Genomic DNA, 27,504 nt, shown 5'->3' with positions numbered 1-27,504 from the left:
AAGATTCAATTGGTCCGTTCATTTTCCCAAGGGCTGTGGAATGAGAAGAGGACCAAGGGAAGAGTGGAGAAAGGAAACAGATCCTCTCTGAGCCCCTGTGCTGACCTTTCCATGCATGAGTCCATCCAACACTCAGGGTCCATCTAATCAAAAATCCTCCGGGGCATATGTTATATCCATTTTTACAAATGGGTAAAACTAGGCTCTGGGGAGTTAAACAAGTTGCCCAGGACACACAGCTGCTAACTAGCAGAGCCAGCATTTAATTCCAGGTTGACGAAGTTCAGCCTTCGCTGACTGTGTGCCTTCTGTGGAGGGAGCAGGCTGGCGGAGGGAGCAGGCTGGCGGAGGGTCTCTTTCAGGGAAAACTCCTCGAGCAAAGGAACCACCTAAGTGGATGATGGCAATACCTAGCAAAAGATTTTTGTTGTGGTGACCTCCTTTTTTACATGCACCTGGGCCAGGGGACCAGGCAGAGGTTCCCTGAGCAGAGTTCTCAGCATTGGACCTGAGACAAGCTGAGGGGCACTGTGTAAGGAAGGGGCTACCGAGAGGATTCATGTGGAAGGACCCGCAAAAGACCTAAGAGAAGCAGGAATACAGGTTACTGAACAAGAGTAGAATGAGGATTAAGAAGGAGAACCAGAAATAACTGCATTGAAATAGAATCAATTGTGCTTTGATTTATTTGGAAATGAGTTAGACTTGCAAATATGCTAAAGTTACCCCTCCTGGTAGCTGGTGGGCATCAAATGTGATCATTAAGTACAAAATACCATATATTTGTGATCCTTATGAATATAACTGATTATTAAGCTAAGAGAAGTTGAAAGATGATCTCATTGAGGCTGTGTGTTCCACAAGTCCGGTTTTTTGGCTTCAAAAAAGAAATGTTCAAATCCTCACCATTTCGTTATAGAGGGTATGCCAACCCATAGAATTGTGGACTCTCAAGTTGCAGGAGTCCTAAGGTTTATCTAGTACAACTCCCAAAAGAGCAGGAATTCTCTCCCCAGCAATGATGACTAAGAGGTAGCCAGCTCCCCGGCTTGGCTCTGTTTTTCTTGTTTTAAATGCATAGCCAGTTCATTTGTTGCCTTAGGCTCATTCAGTGGACTGCAAAGACCACATTTTAGAATGTGTACATGTGACACCAATTCTTCTCTTATTGGCTCAAAGATTCTTCCCTCATTCGTCCACCATAAATGTATTGAGTTCGTATTGTGCATCAGACACTGAGATAAATAAAACATGGATGGCTAGAGAAAACCTATAGATCAATTGACTTTGACCCTTTAATATCACCAAATCAATATGACTGGTTTGAATCACTCTTGGCTGGTGGTTGAGGGGACAGGCCAAAGTCCCAAGCTATTGTTTTTGGACTTATTCCCATGGTGGTGTGGCCAGTCAGAGCTAAGATGGGAACAAAAATTCTTAATACCTGATTTTCTACCCCCACCCCCAATTTTAATACCTATGACAATTAAAATTTACAGGTATTTATCATACACTATATTTGATTTTGCAAAGGACCAAATCCCATGTTTAGTTAGTATAGAATACTAATTAGAGAAAGATCATAGACTTTGGGATAAGTCAGGTGGTTCAAATTTCTAGCTAAGTGAGTGGAGCAAGTTACTCTTTGAGAATCAGTTTTATTCTCAAAATAATCTCTACTTTGTATGATTATTGTGAGGTTTAAATGAGATGACCTGGTCCATGGTAAGCACTTGGTGAATGGAGAGCTGGCAGTTGTCGCACCTTAATGATTTATAACAATTCCTTCCTCTTCACATTTGCCTCAAGGACCACACACAAAGATGTGTCAGCCACTCTTGGATTATCATGGGCAGGGATTTCTGCAAAGTGGGAATTCATTTCTCTTTGCCTGTTTCTGGTTGTATCTACAGCTATACCAGTAGTAAAAGCAGCAAGGTGCATTTTGGAAAGATGGTGAGCATGCCAGAGAGAAAGTGTTGGTGAAGGAAGTTATTAATTTCAGCAGGGAATGGAAGTACTATTGAGTTCTTAGTGATCCAACTGGTTTGAGTATGAAACTCAGAAAAATGATTATTTGCTTCAGTGGTCTGCCAGTTGATGTACAATCATCTGTTCCGTAACCAATTTGCATGTTTGACCTGAAAGTAAGATTGTCTTATACACTTAATTCGCTATTAGAGCTTAGATACCAAGGGAGAAGTGGTATTATGTTTATGAAGCGAAATAATAACTTAATAGAACAAAAGTATTGGAAATGACTGGAGAGCTCCTCCTATGTAATCCATATGTAACCATGCCGAGATTCAGATTGGCTAGAGGACATAGCATAGTTTTGTATCTGCATTGTCTATATACAACTATATCAACCTTCCATTTTACTTTGACTGTATACACCTAGGCCTTGGCTACATATATACATACATGTAAAACACAGTAGATGTTCCAGGAAAATTGGGTGGGTGATGTACACTGATCCAGTCTGTTTTCCTTTACTATGCAGCTCCAGCCAGAACAAAATATAGTGTGTTAATAATCATCAAGCAAATCAACTCTGATACATCAAATCTAAAATCCTGGGCTTGCTGTAAGGGGTCTGAACTGTTTGGATGGCTGTCTAGACCTGACTAGGGACATGTCTGGCCACACAGCCATATTTGCATGTATGTTTAGGCCGTATAGATGGTTCAAATAATTCCAAGTTCAATTATTTCTTTGTTTACTAATATCCACCCTTAAATTCTTAGAATACTTGACTCTTCTTTACTTTTCTAGGGTCAGTGAGAGTGTCTGTGAGCAAGAGTGTAGGATGTGTCACAAAAGAAAGAAAGGAGCTCCTGCTCTCAAGGAGTTTACGCTCTTATTTTATACTCAGCTGTCACCCTATGGCCAAACAATAGGATGAAAAGAATATTCAAATGTTGAGGTGGCGGTTGACTCAATGGCAAACATTTAAATCTTTGTATATGAGTTTAATATTCCATTTTTTAAATGGCATTCAGTGGATACAATCATACTGGCTATAACACAAGTGGTATTTAAAAAATTAACTTATCTATTTGATTCCCTCTACTGAGCTAATTCCAAGGTGTACATTTTATCCATGGCTACATATAATGATTCAATAAACTAGACAAATGTTAAATCTCTATGGTAACTGTTAAATCTGAGGTAGGATAATAAATGATTGCAGAGGTTCTACACTGATTATGTTCCTTACTAATCTGTTGCTCTTGGCTTTGGGGACATAGAAAGAGGGGGTGGGAAATGTCAAGGGAGAAGGATGATGGAATGGGAGGAGCACTCCTTAGAAGTTTGAACTCACTGGGTTGTAGAATTAGATATAGATTTAGAGGCCTTCTCTTCCAAACCATTGGTGCTGCTGTAAGAGTTAATCGATGTCATTATTTAAAGTTATCTCTTGGTTAGCCACTAATAAAGCTAAGCAACAATGCAAACACAAAAAAAAACATTTGAATTTGAAATGCATTGTGTGGATTTCTTTTCCTACAGCAGATATATGATCCTTAGTATAGTTTACTAGAGTTATTACTAAGATACCTTGTATTACCTGAATCTGCGGCTAATGTAGCAGAGTTAAATGGCTGTGGCATGAATTGAGAGACTGAAAAAGGATAGTTTCTGTTTTAACTTTTACCACAAAGTCACGTGTAGATAAACAAGAGTTAATTGAATATAATTCATAGGAAAAATCAAATGCTGAAAACCACTAAAAACCAAATCAAACATCTTCATTCATACTAGCAGGTGCATTTGGCAGTAGGCACCCAGTCATCAGCTTGGCCTTTTTAATAGACTTGAGTACTTCTGCCCCAGACATTAAACTGCTTTTGGGGCAGGACAGTGGAGATCTTGTGGGAAGCCGGAAATAAGTTTTGTTGGTGGCCTTTTTCAACATGTTTTGTGGAATTAGGCCTTTAGGGCTGCAATTTCTTCACTGACCATTATCACTGAAAACTCTTGGTCTCTCTATTTTCTTTTGGTTCTCTGGTTTGGATAAGATCAGATGATTAGTCTCCTGGTTTGTTGATGACACATAGAAGATATGTTTATAAAATGTCACCAAATATTCACTGTGAGGATGATGCTACCTGGCAAAGATGGATGGTTTCCTTGTGAACTACTGATGAGAAGTGCTCCAGAATAGGTACTGACCAATTTTCTTTAGCGTTCGAGGTACTCGTATGACTTTCTTGGGATAAAAATCATATTCAGGAAGTTGCTAGTCTCAGCTGGGTGCACGGACAAGTTATTTTTTTTCCGCATCTTATCAACACACATTCCTTTATCTTGCAATGTCTGCATATGGAATCGTCTCAGAAGTGTAACCAAGATGACTTTCATCATCACCATGGCGATGTACTTTCCTGCACAGCTACGGGGACCAAAACCAAATGGCTGAAAATACCTGTAAGGAACCTACAAAAACAATCAGATAATTAGCCAGAATATTAAAGGCTAAAATAATGCAGTCTCTCTTTAATTCACCCTGAAAACATTGCTCAGTCAGCACGCTCTGTGCAGGGATCTCAGTCATACTACTCCTTCACTGAGATGAATGACTCTACCTCAGATAAGCCCTTTTTCTCCACCCAGTTTGATTTACCCGCTGTGATACATACCCAAATTTGAACAATATCCAGTTTTGCTTTTCATGTAAAATGTGCTGGGATAAAGCAGTGCAGATCATTTTAGTACAGCCAGTGTTACTCAGCTAGTTCTCTGAGCTGGCCACCTGTTACTACTGTTCTGAAGTCACCAAGGCAAACTGTTTTTGTGCAGTGCCGTATAGCCTGATGACAGGGGACAAATTTAGGTAAATGTGTAGGTTCTTGAGCTGTTAGTGCCAAGCATCTAAATATTTTTAGTTATGCAAAAAGTTAATGGGACCACATCTGTTTGTCTTGTGCACCCCTGGACTTACATAGTACCTGTCACATAGTAGATTTTCAAAAAGTTTTGCTGACCAATTGTCAACATGATAAGGGTTGCTCATATAGAAATAGAATGAATTAGAGAACTGAATCAAGATTATTTTTCTCTAATATGTGCAAATGATAAAAAGAAGGCACTGAGGAGACTACCTAGATAATACAGATTAAAAAGCATCATTGCCTAAAATTTGACGTAATAGAAGCAGAATCTTGAATGATAAGAAAAGAAAAAGCTGAAATTCTTCTAAGTACTGAGTCCTATTTAGAATGGGAATTAGTGCTTGGGGGGCCATTTGGTCAACCAAAAGCAGACTGCGAAAACCAAATCTTTTGGTCTCATTTGATTTTCCTCTGAAGCAGAATTGGACTTTCCTTTGCTTAGATAGTGTTACAGCTGAATCTACCTGATGACAAAGCAATAAATTTAGATGGAAAATTAGGTTGGTTGGGTTAAACAAAATTTGCTTCATTTTAGTCATAGTAAGGCCTTGGCTTTTTACATTTTGACCTATTATGTGGCCACCATGTAGATACTTCCTAGAGCTGGAGACCCAGCATCCTTGGCTTGAGGACAAATATGGCAGCCATATTCTAAGCTAGGGGAAATGCATGTTTCAAGTAAGTAGAATGAAATGTACATAACATAAACACAGAACCAGAGAAGACTTAACCGCTAACATTTTCAAGAGTGGCACATTTGGTTTTAAGGAAGGGCTCTTACATTCTTTGCAAAATTTTCAAGATTAAATTCATTGGGCTTAGGGAAAAATTCAAGTTTATGTATTCTTCCAATGTACAGGATAATGTTAGTCCCCTTTTTCACTCGGTGGCCATCAATGACATCATCCTGTAAGGCTTTGCGCATGATCATGTCCACAACAGGCTGGTACCGCATGCTCTCATAAATAAAGTTTTCCATCACTTTTAATTTTTGAATATCACCAATCCTTACGTCTCTTTCACCTGTAGAAGCAGATAAAAAGGACAAGGAGGTAATAATGTTAGTTTCACCATGTGATAGGCATAAAAACTCCGATAATTTCCATACAGTAATTTGCTCTTTGTTGGAAAAGGTTTTATATCCGTAATTCTAACGCAAACCAGAAACCCGGGCCAAATATGTTATGTCTGGCCCACAGAGTATTTTATAAAATTTCAGATTTGAAGCAATTACCTTAAAAGTTAGGAGATTTCATAGAAAAGCCGGGATTTTTCAGAAAAATCAGAAAACCTGGTAATGCTGGACTCATACGCCTACATCACAAACATGAGCTAAAGTTGATTGGCCAATGAACCCTTTAGAGGGGCATTCCATTTGCAGTCACATGTTAAGACTGCTTTAAACATTTATCTGTCTGGCCTCTGAGGTCTTTGAGTTTTCTCCCATACTCTAAATTCTAGGGGATATTCACTCCTTTTCTACTCAAAGTGAGACACTGAATTTAGTCAGTTTCAATAACATTTTCTCCTCTGGTTAACTGTGCAGTCATCTGCCTAGGACTGGTCAACTGATGTCCTCTCCTCCCCATCTCATCAAGAACAACCTGTTACAGTTGAGTGGCAAGAACCTCTTACCACAGAAAAATGGGTGCCTTAGATTAGCACTGGGTTTGCTGGGGATTAAGGGACACTCCCCACTGTCTCAGATTGGTCAGAGAAGCTCAGATTATTCCCAGAATTGGCAAAGCTTCAGAGCACCCTCAAATGGGCTACCGCTTTTGCAGAATCAAAACAGGTCAGAATCCTGAAGCAGCTCTGTCCCCTCTACAACTATGGCATTCAAGAAAGGTCTCATTTGGTCAGAAAACTCTAACAGCCTTGTCCCTCACATACCGCTCTTTGTACATTCAAGGGTCTAATGCGGTATGTTTATTTGGGGTGGGGAGGTAGAAGGGAAGAAGATAGAGAAGGTAACCAAAACTTCCCTAGTAAGTAATTACATGAGTATGTATCTAGAGGGAGCATATGGTTCTGCTTCTCTTCCATCTTTGCAGAGGTCTGTTGAAGTGTCAGGAGGACATCATGGGGCATAAACACTTTCACCTCTCAAAAAGTTGTAGTCAAGAATTATGGTCTCAAGAGTAATTTCCGCCTTTGTTCCTTGAACTCCATCATTCTAATGGCCCTCTGTCTTCACTCCACTGAGCTTGCTTGTTGGGTTCTTTTTCTCCCACCAGCGCATGAGCCCCATGAGTGATAGTACTGACTTGTTCACCACTGTGTCCCTACAGCTGGCACAGTACCCATAAGTTGACATGGGCACATGAGGGAACATTCTGAAATTTGGAGTCCATATGTTATTCCAGCTCCTTGCTATCTACCTTGCCAGGCAATTTTCCATCCACAGTGACACATCTGTTGATCCCTTCACATATTTAATCCTTCTATGAAATTCCCCTTTCTGTCACCTATTTTAAGCAGCATGCAAACGATTTTGAAAGAATGGTGTTTTCTACAACCAAATAACTAGTTTCACAATTGTGTGAAATCAAGAGAAAAATCTACATCATTACTGATAGCTTGTCACATGTGTCAGAAGCGTGTTCCTAAAAAGGTTACCTATGTGAAGGACATCCCAAATAAGGAATGCTGTTTTCTCTCAGAAAGCAATTCTGACTTCTGAATATGGCAGCATGTCTATGGAAGGGTGGTGATGTCAGGAGCACTGAGCAGAATGATGCTGAGGCAGAGGCAGAGAAGGGAAGAGGTGTGTTGAGAATTGCTGACTGGGGACCTGGCTGCTCCTCTACAGAGGAAGAGGAGAGGACTAGGGGGGAGGAGAGGCCAGAATCTCTGGATTGCAGGGAGAGAGAAGCTGATCATTCTCCTGTCTTCGCCATCACCTTCCCCTCCTCCATCTGCTACCAACTGGAATTCATTTGTGAATAGACTGCTTTAAACCCAGAAACACTGCTATAAATGATAGCCGTTCCCTGGGTGAACCCACCAAAGCCTTTTGTCATTGGTAAGATAGGCAAAACGTTATGCAAAATCCCACGTTTTCTTCTTTTTTAACGCAGACAAGTATGACTACATATATGTGTTTATGTGCACATAAAAAAATACCTTGAAGAACACACAGCAAATCACTAACAGTGGTTTCCCCTAGGGAATGGGAACAAGCTTGGGAGGAGCCTGGGAGTAATCGAGGAGTGTGACTTTCTACTTTACATATCTCTCTATTTGAATTTTTTTCAATGAGCATGTATTATTTTTATAATTAAATAAAACACAGAAAGAAGTATACTTTTAACCTATCTGGCATAATGAAAGTTTGACAAAATGACTTGCTTTATCATTCTCTGGGTGGATTATAGTGTTTTGTTTGACATCAGATTCTTAGGACATCATAAGACGCTGATACTAGAAGGAATTGTTTTCTAAGCTCTATTATTTATTTGATAAATTCTTACCAACAACAGTCTGAATTTCCTTCATTATTGCCTCTTCAACCTGAGGATGCTTTGCAATGAGAAATAACATGAAGAACACAGTGACAGACAGAGTGTCTGGTGCCGCGATCAGCATTTCCAATATGCACTGGTTCACATTCTCTTTTGTCAGGTCGCCACGTCTCTGAATAATAGAAAGAGGGGAGAAAAATTGGAAAAGTGAATCAAAATTTCACAAAAAGAGAGGAGGAGACCTTCAAGGATCTACAACTTCACCAAAATGAAATCATAGAAATTACATGTCTCTGTAATGGACTATAAACATTTTTCATAATCTTCATTTGAAAGCTGAACAATAACCAATTATTGATGTCTTTGGATTCTCCCATTTTCGTATTTTGTATTGTGAAGACACAGAGTAGCTTTAATCTTAAAAGTCAGTCTTACCAGAATGCCTAATGTGTGGGCTATTTGGGTTGGGCTTTATAGAAGTACTGGAGCAAATAATTAAAAGCAAAGATATGTAACAATTACAAAAGGAAATCTTTACACACCTATCCCCAAACAATCATAAACATATGTTGTGTGAGAATTATGGTTAGTCCAGGTCAGTACCTCAGCAAAAATCAACTCAGTGGCAAAATCTATACAGTCTTCCAGTTTATCTGCTGTGGAAATCCTCTGTCTTTTTTCTTCTACCAGAATTTCCATGGCATCTTTCATATCCTTGCTGGAAAAAAAAAAAAAGTGAAAATATACTCTGTCTGTATTCAGTTAAGACATCTAGAAAAATGGATTCATTGGCTAGTTGTTTAAATAAAACAATCTGCTTTAATCGAAGCCGTTAGTACTCATGAATTACTGAATTTATACTTGATTCTTCAATAAGATCCTTAAATTACATATACATTATACTTCATGTTAGGAACCAGAGTAAACTAAGATTTCTGGGTACTGATAGCAAAATCAAGGCTGAAACCTCTAGTTAAGGGTTAAAAACTGGTAGCTAAATCCAATCATGTTTTCTGATTTTTCAATTTGGCCAGCACAGCGTTTAAATTAAATGGCCAAAACCAAAACCAGTGAATGTCTTTAGAAGGGGCACACACTTTCCAGTTTGCCATGGGTACTTCTATTTCCTGTTATCTTATAACCAGCCAGTCCACTTTCATATGGCTGGCTCTAAAGACTATTGAGTTTGAGATTTCTGTTCTATTCAGTAAACTCGAGTGACTGAGTATTATTCTTGATATTTATTCACATACCTTGCAGTTTCTGTCACATAGTAAACACTAAGTAAATATTGGTTGAACGAATGAATGGCTACATAAATACGTATATGCACTTTAACAGTGTGGTTGAGGGAAGAGCACCTTGCACAGAGGGTCAGGTCCTAGTCCAGGTTGTTTTCTTTCTATATAACCTACTTTATATCTCTGGACCTTATGTCTACTTTAAAGTGAAGGGTTCAGACTAGAACAGTAAGGCCACCTTGAGATAGAAAGAAAGAGACAGAGACAGAGAGACAGAGAGAGGAAGGAAGGAAGGAAAGAAGGAAGGAAGGAAGGAAAGAAGGGAGGGGGAGAGAGACACGTAATTCATTAAGATGTAGCTCTCATGTTAAATGTTCTGAGAGAGAGAGGGAGAGAGAGAGAGAGAGAGAGAGAGAAAGGAAGAAGGAAAGAAAGAAGGAGGAAGGGAGGGAGGGAGGAAAGAAAGAAAACCTGTACTTGTAGTCACAGAGAAGAGATAGGTGGAGGTGGTTACCAGATGCAGGGGTTGAGGGTCAGGGTGGGCCAAGAGGGTGAAGGGGGTTAAAAGGTACAAACTTCCAATTATAAAATAAATAAGGTATAGGAATGTAATACAGCATGGTGACTATAAATAATACTGTATTGCATATTTGAAAGTTGCCAAGAGAGTAGATCCTAAAAATTCTCATCACAAAAAAAATTTTTATAGCTATGTGTGGTGACAGATGTTAACTAGACTTATTGTCATGATCATTTTGCAATATATGCAAATATTAAATCACTATGTTGTACACCTGAAACTAATATAATGTTATATGTCAATGATACCTCAATAAAAAATACTGACATTATTGCAAGGGCATAAAAGAGAGGAAATTAAAAGATTTTTCTAGTGGGAATGTTGCTGAGCCATTTCTACAGAAACCTAAGAGAAACTGTTAGACAATCTCATCCAATAAGTATATTCTGTGGGACTGCTGGCCAAGATCAAGGCTAAACTAATGACCAAGAACCACCACCAAATCTGACCTCAGTGAAGTCACGAATTCTTATCTCATTGATTCTAGTCACAATAAGCTCTGGAAACTAGATGAAAATGTATAAAGAACCAAGGGTCAAAATCATCTACCCAGTACTCATCAACCATGTAAGAATATATAAAGCAACATCAGGTTAGTTTCCTCTCTGGAGACTAATATTATTGAATTTAAAAACACACAAACAGGATAAAATTGGGCCTTCAAACAAGTTTGGGAACTTTTAGAGATGAGGAATTTAAGATGGTCAGGGACATCTGGGAACAATGTGAACAGAGAGAAGGAGAAAACGAACATATTTAATGCCTGCTATGGGCCACACTCAGTGTTTCATCAGCAATAGGATCGCATTAACCTATATTCCCACTCTGGAAGGCACGTTCTATTTTACTTTAAATAACTTCCCAAGGCCATTTAGTTACTAAATGGTAGAGACAGGATACAAACCACATCTATCTGCTTCTAATTTCCACGAGCTTTCCACTGGTGGTTAGAGGTGGCAGTATTTAGTGGCTGGCAGCTTACACTCAAAAAACTCATTAATTAACTAAGGCCTTTGGGCATTTGTCCAGTTTTCTGCTAGACTAGTCTAACACCAATGGCATTTAATGACAGTTTCAGAATCCCCCAAAGACACAGCTATATAACTAAAAAAATAATTTACATTTTATTGACGTTTATTATGTTTATAATGAAAAAATTCATTTGTGACGATTGTTAATTCCTAATTCCTACAAGTTGAATTAAGTCAAATTCATTCAGAAGCAACATAACTATAAAATAACTCCATGTTTCTATTTTCTAGACATACAGAGAGAATTTTGACAGATAATGATAGGTTCAGCCAGCCATTCTATTCGACTCAAAATACACTGTAATGTTTTAGTTTGGGATTTGGTGCTTTCAGAAAACCCACTTGGCCCCCTTGCTGAGAAGCTATCCTGGCCAAGGCTTCGTTTACTTTTCAGTCCAGCTACATTCAGTCAAATTGACGTAGAAAGTGTTTCATCAGCAATTTAATCAACATCTCCCTTGTGGGCTCTGGAGAGCAAAAGACTTGTCAAAGAGGCCAAACAGTAGCAAAGACACAATGAAAACCACAATCTATTCTCATGGATAAATTTTCCAAACTTGTGTTACTTACACAGACTTTTCATGCTTTTTGTATAGCCAAGAAATCTTAAAGAAGATGTCTGGTTTGATAAGGAGAGCTTGCCATGCTTCAAAATAACCATTGATTTTATCTACAATGGCATTTTCTGGAAGAAAAAAAAACAAACAGGCAGAGCAATTGAGCAAAAACATGAGCCCAAGAAGAGTACACCTAGCAGAAAAGATTCCTTGTAAATTCTCCTACCTGTCTGGGGTTCTAAGCTAGGTAAGTTTCCACCTTCGGTGGGCATTTTAGCCATGTTAATGCCACTAGACAAATCAACACTAATTTATTCTGCTTGGCATCTAAATCAGCCAAGTTGACCAAAGATTTGCCAGTTTTCAAGTTTATGTTAGAGACACAGCCTAGAATCTCACATGCCCCTCTTTGTCTGAGCCTCTATCTCTCTCCTGTTTTCCTGGACAGTGGGGAACAAGAGGGGCACTAATAATTATAGCTGTCATGGCCTCAATTCTGGCATCTGGGAGGATAAAAAGCCATACCATTCTCTTGTTAGGCAGCCAATAGCTGCATATTAACATTTAGTGTTGGATAAGCAAAGCCATTAAGTCGATAATCTACTTGGATTATGTACCTAACTAATAGCTTGTAATTATATTCTCACTTCATAGTGCTTTATTCATATTTTTTGTAGCACTCGTCACATAGTTTTCATGCTTATTTGGTCTAGAATGTAGATTTATCTTAGTATCGTCAATACCTTGTCTTGAGCCTCATGCATAGTCAGCTCTTAATAAGTGTTCTTTAATTAAATTGAATATTACAGAAAAGAAAACCCTTGCTTTTTCCAAATTATACAAAAAGGAAGAGAATAGACATTTATTTTTAACTGCTAAATACTAGCCACTGTGCAAGATGCTCTACAAAAGAGACCGCTTAATCCTTACAATCTTTCTAGGAGAGTGATACTATCATTATATGGCAGATGAAGAAACTGCAGTTCATAGAAATTGAGAAGCTTGCCCAACACCATACAGCCAATGTGATAGGCAGGCCCTTGGGCTGGAACTCAGTTTTATCTGACCTCGGGGGGATGTCCTGTCCCCTTTGTTGCACTGGGTCTCTTAGGGAAACAGAGGTTAGCAAGAACCGAGTGAAGAGAAGGGAAATAAAATAACTATGCATGGGTTATGTACATTCTTAGTATCATGGTCTGTATCCACACATTAACAGAGACATTTGCAGTTTCCTTTACCTGATCCTTCCTAAGAATTAAGGCTAACAGGGAACCAAGGAGCAGGAACTAATGAAATATGTACCTCTCTAACCTGAGGAAAGACGTGTATAGAACAGGCAAACTGGGATTGGAGTCCTTTTCTGAAAGGGGATCAGGCAAGAGGGTATGACTAAAAAATCCTCAGAGTGAATAGGGGCTCCCATCTAAATGGCAATCAGATGAGGTTTCTATGGCTCTTGTGAGGAGTAATTAAAGAGCAAGGGAGATGAGGCAAGAAGAGCTGGAGAACAGAAAGGGAAGGCTTAGAGCTTGTTTATTTGCCCAAATGTAGTAAATCAGGCAGCAGGTGTTAGAGCTTAGCTGGTTTGGGCAAGTGTTAAAATTATGCCTCGTTCTTATGCCTGTAATATTCTTCCCTCAGATCGCATGTGGCTTGTGGTCCTACCTAATTTAGGCTCATGTTTAGCTGTCTTCTCTGCAGAAGCCTTTCTTGGCTAGTCTCTCTATGATAGCCACATCCCCTCCCACTGACTTCCCCCTTCACTTACTATCCCCTTGTCCCGCTTTGTTTTTTACTCACGGTACTTATTGTTGTGTAATATATTACTAGATATTTACTTTACTGTCCATATATCCACATTTAAATATAAACTCCTTGAAGGCAAGGACTTTTGTCTTGTTCACTGCTCTATCCCCAGAACCTAGAACAGTGCCTGGCATAAAATAGACGATCAATAAATACTGATTATATAAATGGATGAATCAATGAACGCTGCTAGAAATTACTTCAAGAAAATTACATTAAGCTGAACAACAGCAGAATGAAATTAATCTTAATGATTAATGTTTGTTTTTTGGTGGTGGTAAAGTTGTACGTATGTGTTTTAATATTTGTTTCTGTAGTGTAGTGAAGAAAGTAGCTTTTTGAGTGAGACATCGTGCCATTGTTAAAAATGCTAAAAGACAAACTATATGTAAAGCAACTTTTTATACTGCTTGGTATATGGTAGATACTAAATTAATTGTAGCTACTATCATTGTTGTTTGCAGCAGCAGCAAGCAGTGCCATTATCATCGTATAGAGTCAAAGTTTTCATACCAAGTAGCTTTGAGAAAGGGGTGTGTATGTATGTATGTATGTATATACTTATATGTATACATATATGTGTGTATATAGGTACATATATGCATATATATGTATGTATATATCATGCCCAAATGAATGGTTGGAAATGGTTAAATATACCAGTGTGTTTGGTGGCAGGATATATTAATGACCAAATGAACTGACCACATTTGTTAAGTTTTGACTATGGGTAGAATCCCATTTCGTAGAGCAATGAGGAGAGATACAAAAGAAATAGAAGATGGCCCCTACTTTACAGAAATGTATATCTTATAAGTGAATGAGGCAGACATACTTGGAAAAAAAATTCTAAGGAAATCTTAGAGATGTTTAAACAAGAACAATGTACAAGATTTGAGTCAGCTGTCTCTTTCATCCCTGTGTTCAATAAAGGGCAGGATATCAAGTTGTGAGAATGAACATTTCAGTACCGTCCAAGGGGATCCCCAGGAAGAGCATGTTAGAGGTGTCCAGAATGATGCGCCGCAGGAGGGTCAACACGTCAATGTAGCCCAAGTCATTTCTGACCTCCTCCAACCTGTCCAGATGCTTTATGATGGATTCGGCACAAATTGTCACCATGCGCACGAGACCACGGCCGGACAGAGCTGAATGGAACAAACACATCAGAGAGTGAGCCACCACACACTCTAGGACACACACAAACCATCAGGCCATTTTGGCTTCTTTTGTTTGGACCTTAATTGTCCACGGTTTTCATTCAGTGACTACAGGCGGGATTTTGATATTCTTCTTACACTCATCTGTATTCTCCTAATTTTCTACAAGAATGTATCGTCTTTATTGTTTAAAATGAATGAATGAATGAATGAATGAGTGAGTGAGTGAGTGAATTAGATCAAGTAGAATGACCTGGCTCTGATCTCACCCTTTGCTCTGCTCCTGACCCTCTGAGCAGCTACTGGGACCTGATGAGAAGTGATCTATCTTGAGTTTAACTTGTAAAATCTCACTTTCTTTCTATGTTCTTTAAGCTTTCTTTAAGAAGAATCTCTTTTATGTCTTTTATTACTCAGACTTACTTAGTCAGAGTCCTTGAAATGCAATGAAAAATTGTGGGGAATTTTGTAGGTGTAATTCTCTCTTTAAAAAAAAAAAAAAATCGGCTACAGAATCCCCTGAAGGTAGACTTTGCAAATCAAGAAAGAAGGCATGGTAAGTTTGTCCTAGACTCTTAAGATTTCTTCTTATACATAGAAAGAAAGGTTCTGACTGTAGGAAGTACTTGGCAGATATGAAAGGCCAGGTATGTCATTCCTTGGGTGACTGTCACATCCACAAGTGAGACAAATGATTCCTTAATGACCCAACCTTTTGTGTGGAAGGGTTGGCTTTGAATATCACTGGTGGTTTTCTCCCAAGCTGATGTATGATTTGCCTCTACATCCACAAGCTTGAAGCCACATTTCAAATATAAACAATATATAATATTGTTGCTTATAGGTAGTGGTATGATGTAGATATGATTTTAATTTTTACAATGTGCTTAAAAGTTTTGGATCTTATCAAGTTTTTTAAAAAATTAAGCAGTATCCATCAATATAGACAACTCTCTTGGCAGTTTCAGAAAACAGGCTATTTTTTGCTCCTCTCACTTCATCCCTCCAGGATGGGCCATTGCCTAAGCTGAACATAACCATTTCTCCATGGCATACCCAATAAGTCCATACCTTCATTAATGTTACTACTTTAGATGCCAAAACTATCCCAAACTTTCTACAATATTAGGAAAACCAATAAAAAAGCTAACTCTAAAAGGAGGTTCATCAAGAAATGCTTGGGGTTCTCAATGATTATTAAAAATGTCAAACATAACAGTGAATTTTCAATAACAATTAGCCCTCTACTTTTGGCATTTGATTTGGATCCAGTTTTTAATGTTTTCATTAGAAAATCTGATCTTTCATATATAAGGCTAATCTAAAAAAAAAGTCACAAAGATCTTTTGATTAATTTCCAAGTACCACAGATTCTACTCTTAACATCTCTTATATTGGTGCCCTGCCCTTCATCTACCTTGTGTCATGCAGTAGCTCTTAACTGTTCTCATTGCTCACAGTTATGCTTCCTACCAATTAATTCTTTACTATGCTATCAGAAGAGTTTCTTCTAAAACAAATATGTTCTTGTCATTCTGGTTAAAATCTTTTTATTATTATTAGTTATTACCATTTATGTCTACAGCACCTGGTCTTCCTAGGTGGTCTCCCATTCCAGTGCTAACCAGGCCCAACCCTGCTTAGCTTCCGAGATCAGACATCAGGCTTGTTCAGGGTGGCATGGCCATAGATCATGGACCGTGGCTCTACTGAGGTGTAAACCCAGGACCTTCTGCCTGTAAAGCAGACATGCTAACTGCTACACTATGGAACTATGTCCCATTCTGCTTAAAATCTTGAATGACTTCCTATAGCTTCTAAAATAAGCTTGGCTCCTTACCTTAGCACAGGAATCTTCGGTGGCTGGCCCTGCCTTCCCCTTGGCCTCATGCCTGCATGTATCCATACAAAGCACAAGGATGTGTCTTGCTGATCTGTCCTTTTGGCCTCAGAGTATCCTGTTTGTTCCTACTGTGAGACGTGTCCTTGTCACACTTAATTTAGGTAGCTTTTACCTTCTTTCGAAATTCATCGTAAGTGTACACTCCTCTGAAAAGCTTCCCCTTACTGTTCAGTGTGCTTTAGGTGGTCCATTTGTCTAGGCTCTGTAGCACTACACACTCACCTCTACCATAACACATCACCTAGGATGGTATTTGGTGAGGTATTGATCTGCCACTCTGCCCCCTCTCCCGTTATAGATTTCTCAAGGGTAGGGACTATACCTTGTTTCTCATTGTATTCCGGGCACCTAGTTCGATGATGAGAAGACAGTAGTTTGTTAAACAAATGATGAACTCAAGAGAATCTATTAATTCTTGCATGTCCAAATAGAGGATATTGGTATGTGAAAGTTAATTGCTCTTAAATACTGGTTCACGTATTCCTAACAGACCTGGGCTAAATGACAAAGTAAAATAAAGCTTACATTTCTATAGGATCTTACAGCACTATTTTATTATTTCATTCACAGCAGCTCTAGAATTCAAGTTCTATAGTGTTTATTACCTTTTATGGATAAGGAAACTGTAGCTCAGAGAGGCTGAGTGACTTGTAAAGTGGCTCAGACCCACAACCTATAATATTTCCATTAATCCATTCTACAGTTTGTTACACATAAGATGATTTATCTGCCCCAACATGAGTAGTAACAGAATGATAACCTTTAAAGTTGTCCAAGCCCTAATCTTTGAAATCTATTAATATATAACCTTATATGGAAAAAAGGGACTTGGCACATATGATTAAAATTAAGAACCTTGAGATGGGGAGAATATTATAGATTATCTGGGTGGGCCCAACCTAATCACGTAAGTCTTTAAAAAGCAAAGAACCTTTCCTGGGTGAGGTCAGAGTCAGAGATGTGATGACAGAAGGATGCTCGGAGAGATGTGATGTAAATAGGACTCAAGCCACTGTTGCTGGCTTTGAAGACAGAGGAAAGGGCCACAGGCCAAAGGATGTGGGTGGCCTCTGAGGATGAAAAAGGTAACATCTTGGTTTTAGCCTCGTGAGACCCATGTCAGACTTGATGTACAGAGCTGTAAGATAATCATTGTATTGTGTTAAGCCACTAAGTTCATGGCAATCAATTACAGCAGAAGTAAGAAACTAATACAACAGAGTCTACAATAGAGTTATGCTGAGTCTTGGTGATAGGCAACTCTACAGAGGGGTATCAACACCTAGTGGGGACAGGCATAGCTCTTCCCTGTCTCAGCAGCCACACAGGAGGCGCCTACGTTCACTACAGAGGCAGGCTGGAAGGAAGAATATTGATGGTACGTGATCAGACCTAAAATCTATCTAGCCCCATACTCCACCACTGACATTTCCAAGGCATGATTATGTTCCCTGATGTCGATATCAAAGACTGGTCATCAGTATCCCCCAACAGCTTCATTTCCAGCAGGATATAATAAAGGAGAAAATTAGTAGATAAGGAGGCTTGGGATCTGGTCTCTGTTCATCCATTACACGCTGTGTGGCCTGGGCAAAAATTACCACCTCTCTAGGACTGTATTTCCTCAACTATAAAACTTAAGAGGCTCTGTGAGATGACGTATGCAGCCCTTCCCAGTTCTAAAACTCTCTCATTTTATTCACAAATTGCTCTCTGTTAAAATATCTGGGATGTCGGTCAATGATTCAACAAACATATTATTTGGTTATGCTTAAATCAAACATATGGCTGTCACTCGATTTTTAATTGAAATTATCCTAAGTATACAGGTCCAGCTCTTCTTCACATCCATGAAACTGCTTTGTGTATTAACAGGAGGAACAGAATTTGTGGTGATTCAAAATATGGGCTCTGGGGCTGTCTCTCTGGCCACCATTTACTAATGTTGAAACCTTGGGCAAGTTACTTAACCTCTTATGCTTCAGTTTTCTCATTTGTAATATGTAGATTATTAGAGTATTTACCACTTGGGGTTGCTGTGAGATTAAAATATCAAGTGTTTAGAACAGTGCCTATCATATAGTAAACACATAATGAATGTTAGCTCATACCCTCATTATTTCAAAACTTAGCAGAATTTAAGAATGATTTAAAAAAAAAAAAGGCACATTCATAGTCAAGAGCAGAATGTAGCCAGGCACTTGATTACCTTTTACAAAGAAAGGTCGGATAACTTTCCAGAGGGCTGGATTATTGTTAAATATGATGCCATTCTCATGCATGCCAATAAACTGCAATCCAAGTTTGCTGCCAAATCGGGAGATGTAGTGATCATGCTTCATTACGTGGAACATACTTGAGGACCTGCAGAGAAAGCAAACTTTGGTGTTAATTTTTAAGTGTCAGGAGAATTCATAGTGATGATTTTGACTACCAGATGGCTGTCTTAGCAAATGCATGTTGATCTAACTGCCATGTATGATTTCTAGTATTCATAATAAATAAGCACTTCTGTTCCCATAAAACATCCCTCTCTAGCTGAAACATTTACCGACACTCTGTTTGAGCATTATGAAAGATAGAATATACCACACACACACACACACACACACACACCATTTCTTATTTCCTTTTCTTCTCTAACTCCAAGTCACCAAAATACTGGGATGAGAGCTGCAAAGCTGTTAAGAAGCTGAACCTTGCACACCACCAGAGTCTTGAGAGCCTCCAGCTCCCTCTAGGTATCGTGCTGTCCCCCGCAGGAGTGAGCTTCAGAATCTGGAGTTGCCAGAATTGCTGAAGTCTTTCTTCTTTAGTTTGGAACAAGCAATCTGTCTAGAGTCTCTAATCAGGCTTCCAGTGGGGTATAATTCTGGGCTTGAAGGACATCTCCTGGGCACTCTTGGCGCTGAGCTTGGCTGGCTGGGCTGGTCCCGGAAGGTTCTCTGTAGTGGTGACAGCAGCTCTTGGGGCTCTGCATTCATCATGACTCATCAAGTTCTCCAGGGTCACACAGTTCTCCCAGGATATAAGACATGGGGAGCCATTAGATAGCCTTTTATGTAGCAACACTAGGACCTTGTCAATAACCCAAGCTTCCTTGAACTTCCCGGCTTCTCCTCCACTTTTCCACCTCCATCCCCACCACCATGCCCAGCTTTTGAGGCCTAGGAAGAGCCTTCAGGAGAACTAGGAAGGAGAGGCAGCTTCTTCTGTCTCTCCCCTCCCCACACATTTCTTCCTTTAGGAGTTGCTAGTCTAATTTGGGCAGGATGAGGCACTGAGAGTTTTAAAATGTTATAAAATTCTAGCTGAAGAAGTCATAGGGGCCTGCTCATATGAGGAGAATAGCAGTCTCTACAGAAGAATTCTGTAGAAAAGATGTTTTATTAAGATTGTTTATATGTTAACTTATGACACTGGAAAGATAAATAATTTAAGTAATTCAATAGTCAAATGGATAAAGGATAAAAAGTCAATTATTCTCTTTAGGATAAATGGTAGGGTGAGTTTATTAGCTGGTGGGTGCAAGCAGCACAGGGGGAAAAGGAGGAGGAAGAGCTGGGATGAATTGTATGTGTGTGAGGATTCGGGGAGGCGCGGACTCCTGGTTCATTGCTCAGCAAAAGAGGTTGAAGTTGAGAATTGAGTGGTAGATGAAATAAGTTCCTTTTTCATCTATCAAGAGAAAAATTAAGAAATGCTGTGACCAGATTTCCTTTGGAAAATGGCTGAGGTTGGAAAATAGGTTAATGCAGGGCCCAGAGGGAAGCAAGCTACCTGGACAAGGGCTAAGTGATGGCAGTGGCCATGGACAGCGTGGGTCAGGAAACCAGAAGGAAGCCTGGTTAGAAGCCTGAATTAATAAGCTATGTGGCTAACCCTCTGTCTGGTGAGATGGAAGGTGTACAAAGATGGATGGGATGATATTATCAGAGGATAGAGAGGCCATAAGCAGGACATGTGGTGTTCGTATGTCCCTTGTTTTCATAAATGCCAATATTGTAATGTAGGCATAGACCAGACACAAACATCACTTGGAGAAATCAAATGAGATTGTTTAAAGAATCTGGAAAAAAGTCAGTGTAGTGAGGATCCAAGGCATAAAAAAGAGGGCAGAAAGAGGTGTAGGTAGCCAGACCCCCAAATCCTCACTCACAGGGGTGCATGGCTATGGTTGAGTAAGTGAGGAAAGAGAGGTCACATCCCAGCCACCTCCCTCCAGGTCCCAGCCTTTTTACACATAAAGCTGAAGTGCGCCACCTCTGAGGTTGGGGCCCTCAGCCACCCCTGTGCTGCTGAGTAGACAATAGAAGTACAGAGAATACAGAGGACCACAGAATCTGTGCTCAGGCACAGCCAGGTCTCATTTACCACCCTCTGCCTTATGATGCTAACAAAGTATGTTCCTAGTCTATCACCCAGACTCCCCTGAGGGGCATGGCAAGTGGCTCTTCAAATTGCAAGGCCTATGTCACAGTATTTATATGTGAACAACACAGCAAAGTGCAAATTTCCCCCAATAAAATATAAGTATAGGCATATTTACTTCTCTCCATATATTTTTCTGCAACTTCAAAAAGTTTCCACTTGAATATATTCAAATTGATAGCCATTTTTCTTGGAGATAATGAGAAAAAGGGAGCGGGTTGAGGGAATTTTAAAAAGGGACAGAGTGGTAAGCAGACAAGGAGTAGTGTTTTTCTGCAGTATAACTATGGGAGACAGACAGAAAGCTGAGTGAAGCAAGGCAAACTGCCGTTAGTCTGTATTTCAGCCATGTGAATAGGGCAGGAGCCAAATCATGTATAAAAGTTGCCCATGTGTGTGCTCTGGTGGCGATCTGCCCCAGGCAGAGCTGAAGCAATGTAACCTTTTACTTCCGAGCTTGAGAACTAAATTGCACAAGTCTGCTAGGTAAGTTAAAATAGATCCCCAGAGCTTTTTCCACCTGAGAATTATAAACTATCCCACATCTCCGAGACCAGAGTGGAATTCAGAGGTAGAAATCATAAAATTGGAAAGGGACTACACATTTGGGCAGGGAAATAGGAAGAAAATATGCACATTATCGCAAGAAAGCAACATATATTTTTAAACATCTCTTCGATACTACGAAAGAGGGAAAACCTAGACATTTTCTGGTGTGCAAGGGATAGAAGATAGAAAGTGATTGCACGGTACCTAATTGTGCAAATTCAAGAGGCATAAAATATCATCTGTGTTATTTTTATTTTAGACACTGTCTTTTTTTTATCTTGGTAAACTTAATATTTATGCAAATTTTCACGTGTTGACTGTAACTTCAGTTCTCCCTTCCCACTTCACTGAAATTTTGTTTCTTAACTGCAAACTCTCTTACTATGGGGCTTTTCTGAACACATAACCCTCAAAGATGGGGCGTGTCTACTTCAGTATATGCAACTAATTCTTGTGCAGCCGAGTTCTTACACTGGGCTGGAGTGGCTATCTTAACACTTGCTCCTCCCTTTCAAAGTTGACACTTGGCTCCTAAAAAGATAACTTTGCTGAAATGAGGTTGTTCCATTAATGCCTGTGAAAACACATTCTCATAGAAGACATTGGGCAAAAACTGCTCTACTCTAGCTGAGTGAGTTAGGCTGTGGGATAAGTATTAGCCAAACCCTCACATCGGTGATGGATTCCATAGTCCTATTTAAACTTTAAAAGAAAGCCCCTGAAACAATGGCAGTGCCAAGAAATGAAAACAGAAGTATTATTATGTAAACAGAAGTATTATTTATTTCACACACACACAAAAATCTTAAGTTCAAATCAAAACATCCTATTAAGTAAAAATATACACTTGGTTTGATTCCAGATAATATTCATCAAACGATCCTGAGTTTTGGACTTTTCCTCTTCCTAGCAACAAAAACAAAAACAGAAATCCAGACGCTTCTATTTGTATTCCAGTGAATTAAGTTGACTGACAAACAGCTAAAATTTTATCTTCTATAGAAAATCATGCTATAGAGAGGACTGAAATTCTTATTAATAGATTTTAGAACTCTAGCTATTCTTATCTTCTCTTACCTCATTCCATAATCAAAGCAGAAAGTAGTTTGTACACTCTTATTCACAAATTTCTACCTAAATTTTTTTTAGTGCTTAGAAGACAATTCTTCTGCTCTGACCTCTAGAGTTTTTATTTACTGCATTAACCACATTGGCCTGTATTTTTATTTTGAGTAATTACTAATCAATTTAAAAAAGAGAACAAGAAGCCCCAAACTTAAACCCAATTAAATGTTAGTTAATAAAGAGCTAACTTTTAAAATCATTGTGTCCTTTAGGGGGCACCAACATCTCAGTTAATTCTGAGCCTTGGCAAAGCTATCAAGACAAAAATGATATATATACCGCAAGCCAAGTGTGACCAGCCGCAGACAAGCAATCTAAACAAGGTTTTTTGTTGTTCTTGTTGTTTGTTTGTTTGTTTTGTTTGTTTTTAAATCAAAAGTAGGCTAGCTTTCTCTAACCAGAGTAAACTGGGGAGATGAAGAAGAGAAAGTTGGTGAAGAACTAGGGCCCAGGGCCTGGAGCATTCCTGGCACAGTAGAGACCTGGCCCCTGCCTCGTGCATGCACACTATAACATCAGTTAGGGGGGATGCTATACTGACATGTTGGGAGAGTGAGGGTTTCTCATCACTGAGGAGAGATCCGGGGAGTCCCCAAGCTCAGAAAGGAAGTGGGTAGTATAAGTTGTCTGGTAACTGGTTCTTCTTTAAACATAACTAAAGTCAGAAGACATCAAAAATAGCAAATCTTTTGTCTCTTCAAAGTGGAAAAGAGCCAGGAAGTAAGTTCTTAAGTGATAAGAAAGAAACCACCCTCCCCTTCTGAGTTTAAAGGACTCACGCACCTCTGGCCAGTTCAAGAGAGACAAGTACTAGCAATATGGAAGAGATAATTAATGGGAAAACTGGTCCCAAACATTTAAAAATACTTGCTTGTCTTGATATGTTCCGAGCCTGAGGCTTATCCTCCATCAATCTTATCACTTTTTCACTCTCTTTTGCCCTTCTAATGTCCTCACTTACCCAGCTTAAATACTAGGGTCATTGCAAGAGAAAAAAAAAAAAATTTAACTGAAAGATCTGACTGTAACCACGCTAACCAAGTGTTCAAATTTAGTATCATTAATCTTCTGATGTGATACAATATGAAATGCCTAGTACTACTACCAAGGAAGTATTATTACAGAATGTTTCACCTAAATCTGATGGAGTCTTTAGACCTAATTTTCAATTTATAAGAAATACAGAGAATAGAGAAATACGTTAAATGACACCATAATTAAACAATGTGAGAAATTCAGAATGTGGGGCATCTTACAGGACCATTGACCTGGTCTCTTCAATAAGTCAATGTCATGGGGGAAAAAAAGTGAGAGGACTGCTCTTTTAACTTTCTTGTTCATTCGAACATTGTCTTAATAGAAAATTGGAAAAATATTTTATTGCCAATCATTAAAATCACGTTCTTCCGTACATGCTCAACTCCCTTGACCCTCACCTTACTTTGTTGCCTGATAAAACCTCAACCCTGGCTAAAACCAGTTCTTAGCTTATGCATTTCTTGTACCTGGCAGCTGAATGGGACTGGAAAAAAACCCACACATGCACACGCATGCCCATACACACACATCCTTGCTGACAGGTCTCAGTTAAATTCAAGTCAGCCCTTAGTGCACCTGGCAATTATACTACATTTCTCTAATCAATTTACTGTCTCATTCTTCTAAATGAATATTATATCATGCCTCCTCTCTCCTCAAATGTCCACTTCCTCCTGCTCAGTCTCAGCTAAAGACTTCATTTCCATTTTACTGAGAAACAGAAACAACTAGAATCTATGCAAACTCCAACCACCAGAATCTGTGCCCATATATTGAAACTTCCTTCCTATTACTGTGGATGAACTTCCACATCCAACTCCACTTGTCACCTGGACCCCTTGACATCTCACCTAGCATACACTTTCTTTCTTTTCCATCAACAATCCCTCTCCAGCTCTGTTCCATTTCTCTGCCTGCTTTATGGCAAACTGCTTGGAAGAGTATTTACACCTGCTGTCTCCAATTCTTCTCCCCACCCCCTTCTCTACTCCAGTCAGACTTTTGTCCCCACTGATCCATTGTCCCGCCCCCACAATACTCCATAGTCCTCACCACGCTCTTGTCAAGGTCACCCATGACCTCCCTAACCTCATCTCCACTACTCTCCCACTAGCCACACTAGTATCTTTGTTGTTCCTTGAGTGTTCTAGACAGGCTCCCACATCAGTGCCTTTGCATTTGCTGTTCCTTCTATCTGGAATATTTTTCCTCTAGATTTCTGCATGGCTTTCTCTCTCACTTTCTTTAGGTCTTTATTCAAATGTTATCTTCTCAGTGAGGGCTGCCTTGACCACCTGTCTATATTTGCACTCCTATCCCTGCAACTGGCTCTCCCCATTCCCCTTCCGTACTTTAATTTTCCATACAGCACCTATCTACTCGACAGTTTTGTGAAAAACCATCTTGGTTTGCCTGAGACCATCCCGGTTTTATCACTGAAAGTTCTATGTCCTGGAAAATCCCATAGTCCCAGGCACGGTTGGTGACTCTACTGACATACCATACATTTTGCTTGTTTATTGTTGGAATATTAACAAAATAATGATGGATTTCTCTATGACAGTAGAGATTTTTGGCTGATTTGTTCACGATACCTAGTATACATAATAAGTTCTCAATAAATATTTATTTAATGAATGAGTGGAAAGCCAATAATGACAAGTTAAGATCTTAACTTGTCTTAGTCAGTGCTTAGTATAAATTCTCAACAAATATATGTTGAAAGAATGAAGGAATTTTCTATAAATTTATACATATTAAAAAATGTAAAACTATAACCTTTAGTACGTTAATTACTAACAGATGTGCAAATGTGATCCTAATTAGCATATCGATTGCTAGTTCTGCTTTATGGATGTGATCCACATTCTTTTTTTTTTGTATTCATAACAAAAAATAATATATACACATGAGATACAGTGTCATGCACAACTCCTGTAGCCCCTCATTAATTCAGCACATACCTCATTAATTGTGCATACAGGTGGACCTCCCCTTCAAAGCCCTGAGTTGCTCAGGCCACATCCCAGCAGCACTCATGCCTGACTCCCCCACCCCCACCCCCACCCCCAAAGATCTGCAGCCCTCACCACTTTGGGACTAAACAGGTTAGAACAGTTAGGCCATAATCTCCACACAGTGGTAACGACTACAGATCTCAAACTTTTCAAAAGAAAAAAGATCTGACAAACTATTCAAATAAAAATGAAAAGCTCTCTGAGGTCCAATGGGGTCTTTTCGAGAGGCACAGGTAGTTCTGGAAGGGATCTGAAGAGCAGGCAAGGAAAGAAGATAGGGACAAACATGTCCAAGTCTCACGGGGGGCTCAGCCCATAACAACAAAATTGAGTGGCTCAGAGGCAATTAAAAAGAACACTAAGACTCTAACCAGTGAAAAGCCTGTGAGGACAGGACAATGAAAGAACTGGGAGAAGCTGGGGGAAGGAGAGGGTGAGTCGCATCCATGTCTCCGGCGCAAATCAGCGCCTGACTTGGACAGGTTACTAAGGTCACTTTCCTAATTAAGACAGCAGAATGGTCAGATGCCACTCACCCCTCACTGTAATAAGGGTCCTTCTAATGTAGGGAAGAGGCAAGAGAACTAAAGTGTTAAATCAAGCAATATTCAGAGACTGCAATATGCTGATCAACTCTGTAGCCAGAACACGAGAGAACCTGAAGAAAAAGGAAGATTTCTGCTGGAATTGCTAACAACCCACTTCCCCACATCCTGAAGAGAAATGGAGCCCTACACAAAAGAAAATAATTCATTCTCTATGGCTAAAACCACAGAGAACCTATGGATTAAGGGCTGGGAGCTGCCAGCAGTCCATTCAGGCTACATATTCTTATCCTTCCTCACTATATGTCCATATCAAAGGAAATAGGTAAACAATATCTTTAAACTGTAGCTCACAGGAACTAAAAAATGATATATAAAAACCGAATTCCCTTTCAGTTTATTCTTTCTCTCACTGTCCCTCTCTCTATTGTCACTGTCCCTCTGAGTCTCTCTTAGACTCTCACTCTCCGCCTCTGAAAGGTGACCACACTCTGTTACCCCTTCTCTAATAAGCTTTCCTTGGACTCTAACTCTGGTGTGTGTTTGAATTCTTTCTTATGCTCTGCTAAGAAACCTCTTCTCTCTCAGTGCAGGGCTTGAGTCTCCCCGCATTTGGGGGAATTTGCCCTGTCCTGCATCACTACTTCAGGAATAGGCTTCGGGCTTCCAACGAATTTATCTGGTAATCTAAGCATCTAGAAGCTAAGAGCAATTTCTGTTCAGGTCCTCTGGTCCTTTCTCCACTCCAGTTCTAGCCTTACACTAATACCACCTGAGCTAGACATACGGGTAACACAATAAGACAAAAACCACTCCAATTCTGCTTAGCTGTTTCCTCTAACCCCAGGGAAAGGTTCCCCTGCACTGGAAGCTTCTTACCTTCTCTCCTCTCCACAGCTCATTGGAATCACCTGGGAGGAGCGCTAAATACTGCTGATGCCTGGGTTTCACCTCCAGAGATTCTAAAAGTTGGGGTGCAGCCTGAGCATTGGGGTTTTTAAAAGCTCCCTGAGTGATATGAATGTGCTCCAGATCCTGAGCTGCTGGCAGATATCCTTTTGGATAAACATTCTGCCTGTCACTTCACCTGTCTGCTGGGGGAAATGGGTGACAGGGAAGGCAAATGCTGACTTGAGGGCTGGATGACAACTTGCTGTGCTG

At 39.6% G+C, this 27,504-nt stretch overlaps 1 protein-coding gene and 1 pseudogene across 1 annotated transcript in view; both read right to left on the bottom strand.

Moving 5' to 3' along the window:
- Window positions 1-4,135: 4,135 nt before the first annotated feature.
- Window positions 4,136-27,504, bottom strand: part of LOC102884354 (aromatase) — a 31,058-nt gene continuing 7,689 nt past the window's right edge. The window contains exons 3-9 of the mRNA XM_006920364.1: window positions 18,847-19,001; window positions 14,546-14,722; window positions 11,782-11,896; window positions 8,963-9,077; window positions 8,369-8,531; window positions 5,677-5,918; window positions 4,136-4,440 (exon numbers count right to left, since the gene is read on the bottom strand). Coding sequence (XP_006920426.1) covers window positions 4,186-4,440; window positions 5,677-5,918; window positions 8,369-8,531; window positions 8,963-9,077; window positions 11,782-11,896; window positions 14,546-14,722; window positions 18,847-19,001 — 1,222 coding nt within the window. The 3' untranslated portion in view covers window positions 4,136-4,185. The remainder of the gene's footprint in view (window positions 4,441-5,676; window positions 5,919-8,368; window positions 8,532-8,962; window positions 9,078-11,781; window positions 11,897-14,545; window positions 14,723-18,846; window positions 19,002-27,504) is intronic.
- LOC112469805 lies at window positions 16,311-16,426 on the bottom strand (annotated as a pseudogene).

Source organism: Pteropus alecto, unplaced genomic scaffold, assembly GCF_000325575.1.
Source record: "Pteropus alecto unplaced genomic scaffold, ASM32557v1 scaffold86, whole genome shotgun sequence".
NCBI lineage: Eukaryota > Metazoa > Chordata > Mammalia > Chiroptera > Pteropodidae > Pteropus > Pteropus alecto.
Note: the sequence above shows the minus strand (reverse complement) of the source record. Positions and strands in the feature narration are given on the sequence as shown.